The following is a 7,113-nucleotide window of genomic DNA, read 5'->3' on the forward strand; positions in this document are numbered from 1 at the left end:
CATGGACTTTACATTCTTTAATTGCCTTCATCTGTCTCATCCACTTCACTCACAACTACTACTCATTCATCTGCTTCTCATTGTTCTAATAGTTTTGTCCTTCCGATTTCTAATGGACATGGTGTAGAGTGTTCTGTTGCTTCTTATTTTACTGTTCCCTTTGTAAATACCAGTCATCTGAATAAGTTGAACACTCTTTGGCATAGTAGATTGGGACACATTCCATTTACTCATTTGAAATCTATTTCTTCTATTGCTTCTGGACTTTCTAGTAAACAAGATTTTATTTGTAATATTTGTCCAATGGCAAGACAAACTAGGCTACCATTCCCAGACAGTAAAATTCACACAAACTCCCCCTTTCAACTAATACATATTGACACGTGGGGGCCATATCGTGTCCCTACACATGATGGATGCAAATGCTTTCTCACCATAGTAGATGATTTTACAAGAACAACCTGGACACATTTGTTAAAGACCAAATCAAATGCATTTCCCATACTTAAAGCCTTCATTGCTATGGTCCAAACTCAATTTAAAACTAGAGTTTCAACTATAAGATCTGATAATGCCTTGGAATTGGGGTCTAGTTCTTCTGCTTCTTCTTTCTTTACAGAACAAGGTACTGTACATCATACCTCTTGTCCATATACCCCTCAACAAAATGGGGTGGTAGAAAGAAAACACAGATATCTTCTTGAAACATCCAGAGCTCTCCTTTTTCATTCCAAAGTTCCTATAAAATACTGGGGAGAATGTGTTCTCACTGCCACCTATTTAATAAACAGGTTTCCTTCTAAGCTTCTCCAAAACAAATCACCTTATGAATTACTGTTTGGAACACCCCCTTCTTATCTTCACCTTAGGACATTTGGTTGTTTGTGCTATGCATCTACGCTTCCTGCACACAGGGATAAGTTTAGCAGCAGATCTATCCCATCTATTTTCATGGGGTACCCCTTTGGGAAAAAGGGTTATAAACTTCTTAACTTGGAAACTAAATCATTCTTTGTTTCTAGGGATGTTGTGTTCCATGAATCAATTTTTCCTTTTTGCTATGCCATCTCTTTTATCTTCTATTTCTCCTTCTCCTAGTACTATTTCTTCTACTATTTCTTCTGATTTTAATTTTCCTCCTTCCATTTTTTCCCCTTCTGCTCCTACAAACTCTCCCGCATTTCCAGCTTCTTCTATTTCTGATTCTTCTTCCTTTTCTTCTCCGGTTTCAATTTCAGCCCCTCCTCTGTCTGATCCTCCATCTAATTCCTCACAAGTTTCACATACATATGATATTCCTACTGCAATTCCTTTGAGAAAATCCACCAGAACGCATACAAAACCTGCTTATCTATCTGACTACATTTGCACATCAGTATCTACATCTTTTCCTAAGTGTCCCAAGTCCAGGTCTTTAGAATCACAACCTGCATCACATGCAATAGTATCTGAACCTCACACCTATTCTCAAGCAGCTTTGGTGCCTGAATGGCAAGAGGCAATGAAAAAAGAATTTGCTGCTCTTGAGGCTAATAATACATGGAATGTTGTTCCATTACCTGTTGGGAAGAAAGCTATTGGGTGCAAATGGGTGTACAAAGTGAAATTGAAGGCATATGGGTCTCTAGAAAGGTATAAGGCTAGATTGGTGGTACGAGGTGACACACAAACTGTTGGGGTAGATTATAATGAAACTTTTTCTCTCGTCGTTAAAATGACAACTATCAAATGTCTTATTGTAGTGGCTGTAAAAAGAAAATGGCCTTTATTCCAACTTGATGTCAACAATGCCTTCCTCCATGGGGACTTGGATGAGGAGGTGTATATGAAATTGCCTCAAGGTCTCTTCATTGATTTTCCTTCCTCTCAGCCTTTTGTGTGTAAACTCCAAAAATCCCTATATGGTCTTAAACAAGCCTCAAGGCAGTGGTATGCAAAGCTATCTAGTGCCTTGTGTTCAAAAGGCTTTGTACATTCTCTCAATGACTATAGTTTGTTTACTAAACGATGTGGGAGTTCTGTAGTCTTGTTGACTGTCTATGTCGATGATATAATACTCACTGGAGATGATATTTCAGAAATTTCAGCTTTGAAATCATTTCTTGATGAGCAGTTCAAAATAAAAGAATTGGGACATTTAAACTATTTTTTGGGTATTGAAGTTATCCCTACTTCTTCAGGTATTCTGTTAAGTCAAAGAAAGTTTGTAACAGACCTTTTGTCTAAGCATCACTGTAATGATGTCTCACCTGTTGTTTCTCCTTTAGAACTCAATGTGAAATTGAAAGCTGATGATGGGGATTTACTTCCCAATCCAGAAATGTATAGAAGCCTAGTTGGCAAGTTTAATTTCCTTACTCATACTAGACCTGATTTGAGTTTTGCGGTACAATATATCAGTCAATTTCTTCAGGCTCCTCGACTCCCTCATTTGAATGCAGCACTACACTTGCTGCGTTACCTTAAAGGTACATCTGATCATGGGATTCTCCTCAACAACTCTTCTGAGCCTATTAAAAACTCACATATCCAAAAGATGAAAGTAGCAGAAATGAGGATGTTGAGGTGGATGTGCGGTCACACTATGATGGACAAGATTAGAAATGATAATATTCAGGAGAAGGTGCATGTGGCTCCCATTGATGACCAAATGCGGGAAGCGCGGCTCAGATGATCAGGCATGTAATGAGGAGAAGCCCAGATGCTCCAGTAAGGAAGTGTGAGCGGCTGGTTATGGAGGGCACGAGAAGAGGTAGAGGGCGGCCTAAGAAGTATTGGGGAGAAGTGATCAGGCAAGATATGGTGAAACTTCAGATTTTCGAGGACATGACACTTGATAGGAAATTGTGGAGGTCGAGTATTACGGTTGTAGGCTAGGAGGTAGTTGAGTCTCGCATTACTTTGTACCGTTGTGAGCCTAGTCTAGTAAGGTTTTAGTCTAAAATAACTAGGGCCATTGCCATGTCTTAATACTTTCTCTTTTCGGTGCAAGATCTATTTACTAGCCATCATTTCTACCTTGTATTTTTCTTCTGCAATTTATGTTCCTATTTTTCCTATGATCTCTATGGTGAAACTAATATTCTCTCCTTTTGTTTTTCTTATTATCTTGAGCCGAGGGTCTTTCGGAAACAACCTCTCTACGCCTTCGGAGTAGGGGTAAGGTTTGCGTACATACTACCCTCCCCAGACCCCACTTATGGGATTTTACTGGGTTGTTGTTGTTGTAGCTTTGCCTTCCCTATGGAACATTACCCCTTTCTTACCGAAATTATTTATTACTCCCTCATATCCTCTTTAATTAATCTTTTGGCCTTTTTTAAAAGTCCACAATATTTGATTTTTTCATATACCAAGAAAGTTAACTTCTTTTTTCTAAATTTGCCCTTGGATTAAAGAGCCTATGAGTATTTATTGTGTTTCCATTGAAAAAATTTATGTTAATATAGCCAATTTCATTATTAATTAATACTAAAATGTGGATTCCTTAACATGTGTGAAAACAACTAAAAAATTAATTAAAGTGGAAAAGAGATAGTAGTTAGCTAAACAATTTATTAACAAGTTACTCCCTCCATTCACTTTTAGTTATCAAGTATTCTAAACATAAATTTTTATATTTACTTGTAACTTTTCGCATATCAAAAGAAAAATAATTTATTTTTTCTGTTTTGCCCTTAGTATTAATTATACATTTCAAATCATTTTTTAAATACATTAAGATTATACACCGATTAATAGTATTTCTTAAATGGTGTGCAAAGTCAATAGTAGACGAGTAAAAGTGAAGGGAGAGAGTATTTGTTTTCTTTTTCAGATTACTAAATTCAATATAAACACTTTAATTGTTACGTAAAGTGATGGTAAGAGTTTTACATGTCTGTGAGAATTCAGTGAATATTTTTGTTGTTGTTGGTAATAGTTTCAACGAGTCATTTTCATTAAATGTGAATAAAAATGTCAAGATTAAGTAGTTTTCATAAGCAGAAATGTGTTATTATTTTAGGTAGATTAGAAGGAAAAGCAGTATGTCATGACAAAAAGAGTACAAATTACTACTTATTTTACATAGTTCCTTAATGGCTAAACATATAAGTAAAAAGTTAAGTAGTAATATTTGATAATTTAGGAAAAATAATAATGTATAGTAGCTCTTAAAATAATAGTTAAATATATATATATATATATATATATATATATATATAAATAAATTTTATATACTTTTATAATTATCGAACGTAAATAATTTCGGGTTCAGGCTAAAAACTGATCTTTGCCCTTGATATATTGGCCCTTCATCTTCAAGCCTTGCCATATTATTTCTTTTTCAAACAAAAGGGAGCAGTCCTTTTTTCTAAAACCTCAAAGTAACCTTAACTTTTTCTAAAATCTCTCATCCTTTTATTCTCTTGAGAAGCCTTTTCATGGGCAATTGGGCACTATCTATGGTGTGCCAACACTTCACCCTATTTAACTCTCTCTCTCCCTCTTCTCCACAGCTGCCCTATATCAGCCTTCTACTACTCACTTGAATTTAATCGCATTATTAAACAATGCTTCTCACAGTGTTCTTAGCACTTTTTCTTCCTTGTGTTGGTATGAGCGTTGTTTTTCTGGTTTACATCTGTTTAGTTTGGTATGCAGCAACTTACCACCACTCTAGTACCCATCAAGATCAACCTGTGAAGGCCACAAAAGAAAATGGTCTTTCAGCTGAACAACTGGATAAACTCCCCAAAATCACAGGCAAAGAAATGGTTTTAAGCAATGATTGTGCAGTGTGTTTAGAGAATATTGAAAGTGAACAACAGGTCAGATTGGTTCCTGGTTGTAATCATGGATTCCACCTTGAATGTGCTGATATGTGGCTTTTAAAACACCCCTTTTGCCCTGTTTGCAGAAGCAAGCTTGACTTAGAGCTTTTCAATGATTCTGAATGCAACCCCTGCTGAAAAAGCAATCTTGTTTTTCAAATAGAAATGTTTTTGTATTTTTTTTTGTTCTTTTGTTTTCTTGTTTTATTAGGTTAGGTGATGAAAGGTGTCAGACCAGTGAACAGATGTAGAGTTTCTACAAAGATGAATAGTTTGTCCACATCCACTCTCTATGAATTTTGATTATTCTTGAATCTTCTACTTATTACAGTAGTAGTAATTTTTTTTCTTTTGTTTCTTCTGTTATTCTTATTAGAGGTAAGTTTACTAGAGTGGTACTTCAAGTTGCTTACAGGATACTAACAGAATCCCTGTTTTGTCACCATTACTTGATGCGAGATTTTTCTGGTGACTTGCCCTGCTGATTTGGTCCGTCGATCAATAATCACCCAAATAGCGTCATGTTGCCTCACGGTCTTTGGCAATCCAAATGGCTATCTCGTCCCACTACTACTATAGTATCTGAACTGGCTGTAAGGATCCTGCTGGTTTGTGATGCTCAGCCTTTACTAGCTGGCATGCTAAGTATTTAGCCACGTTCTCAGCGACATCCCTTTTCGTACCTTTCCACCAATACCGTTGGCAGAGCTCCTGCAGTACTTGTTCTGGAATCTGAAACTGTCACGAGGCTTATGTATTTTTTTTTTATGGAAATTGATCCCTAAAATGCCCGAGTGACAACACTTGCCAAACGGAAAAAAGTAAAATTGAAGAGACAAAAAGAAAAAGAAACAGAAGCGTCTTTTGCAACATTATACCTGATATGAGTCCTTACAATCCGCTCATACTAAGGAAAGGTCCTTCCAATGCTGAAACTCAGGGGCGAAGCTAACCTTTCGGTTATAGGTTTGAGTACTTTTAGTTCAAATCTTATTAGTCTTAAGAATTTCATGAATATTTAAAAAGATTATAATTTCGAAACCATTCGACTCTAGCTCTGCCTCTAGCTGAACTCCAATTCTAAATACTGATCCAAATGTCTCACAACCAATTAGCTTATATACAATTTTAAATATTTTCCTATACAACAGCACTAGCTAGGTGGCAAAGACCTGGTATCAAGGTATCTTCTATCTATGTAAATCTTCTTTTACAGTAAATATTTTGATTATATTCTTTAAATTTCCTAAATAATTGTAAACTGTAGAAAAAGTTTTGATTTAATACGTGTCGTGTTGTTCGTAATTATGTAAAACAAAAACTTATTTAAAAATATTAGGAGAATTAATATTCGTAGCGTGATTCAAAAAATTTACAATACTTGTTGGCTGTTGCGTGACTCGAGAAAATTCACTCGCTTCCAGGACTTGCATTTGCTTCACATTAATTCACTAACTTAAAATCTCTATCTTAATTAATGAATTGTTGATAGTCCAAATCTTTTCAACATACTGCTTCATTTCTTTTTAAAGAAACTAAAAGAGGAAGGGTCTGTTTGGTTTAAACGCAAGTTAGGCGGCATTAGTAATGCAAGGATATTAAGACAAATTGTAACGTAGGAATTTTAACGCAAGGCTTATAATATAAGGAATTATAATGCACAGGTTATTTGATATTGGAAATTTGGTTATTAAAAGTTACCCTCTCCATCCCAATATATATTATGTTGTTTGATTCAGGATAAAGTTTAAGAAAGAAAAAAAAAGACTTTAAGATCTTGTGATCTAAAAGAAAACGTAAAAAAATATGTGATTATAAGTCATCTCATTACGAATAAGATAAAAATTTCAAAATTAAATTATTTTAAAATATAAAAGATATCATTATTTTATATTTTCTCTCATGTTAGTGACTAAGGTCAATGTTGGGGAAGAATCTTTGTGTGATCTTGGATGTATTTTAGAAACATAAGACTTTCTAAGACATATTTAAAGCCCGTTTCACTTAACTGTATGACAATAACTTTCAAACATTAGAGTGCTGAAAAATACACTATAATTACTGGAGAAAACTTTTTTTTTTCTTTTCAAAATAAACAAGTTTGCTAAAACTGTATACTCGTAAAACGGTACAATTGAATTTATACGTGGTTTACAAACAAGTTAATCGATTTGATCCTAAAATGATAAATAAATTAGACAAAAATGTAAGACTTAGTGTTGAAATCAAAATAAGACAGTAGAAATCTTGATTTCGGGAACAGAGCTTCCAGAGGTAGTAGTAATAATATCAATAAGCA

At 34.8% G+C, this 7,113-nt stretch overlaps 1 protein-coding gene across 1 annotated transcript; it reads left to right on the forward strand.

The window, feature by feature from the left end:
• Nucleotides 1-4,553: 4,553 nt before the first annotated feature.
• Nucleotides 4,554-4,952, forward strand: LOC138876171 (E3 ubiquitin-protein ligase ATL23-like). The gene has a single exon (XM_070155074.1). It carries the CDS (start codon nucleotides 4,554-4,556, stop codon nucleotides 4,950-4,952), a length of 399 nt encoding a protein of 132 aa, XP_070011175.1.
• Nucleotides 4,953-7,113: the final 2,161 nt, after the last annotated feature.

Source organism: Nicotiana sylvestris, chromosome 8 (genome assembly GCF_000393655.2).
Source record: "Nicotiana sylvestris chromosome 8, ASM39365v2, whole genome shotgun sequence".
Classification (NCBI taxonomy): Eukaryota; Viridiplantae; Streptophyta; class Magnoliopsida; order Solanales; family Solanaceae; genus Nicotiana; species Nicotiana sylvestris.

What these genes read in the sequence shown, in the direction of transcription:
- LOC138876171 (XM_070155074.1), top strand. Translation starts at nt 4,554, where the DNA reads ATGCTTCTCACAGTGTTCTTAGCACTTTTTCTTCCTTGTGTTGGTATG.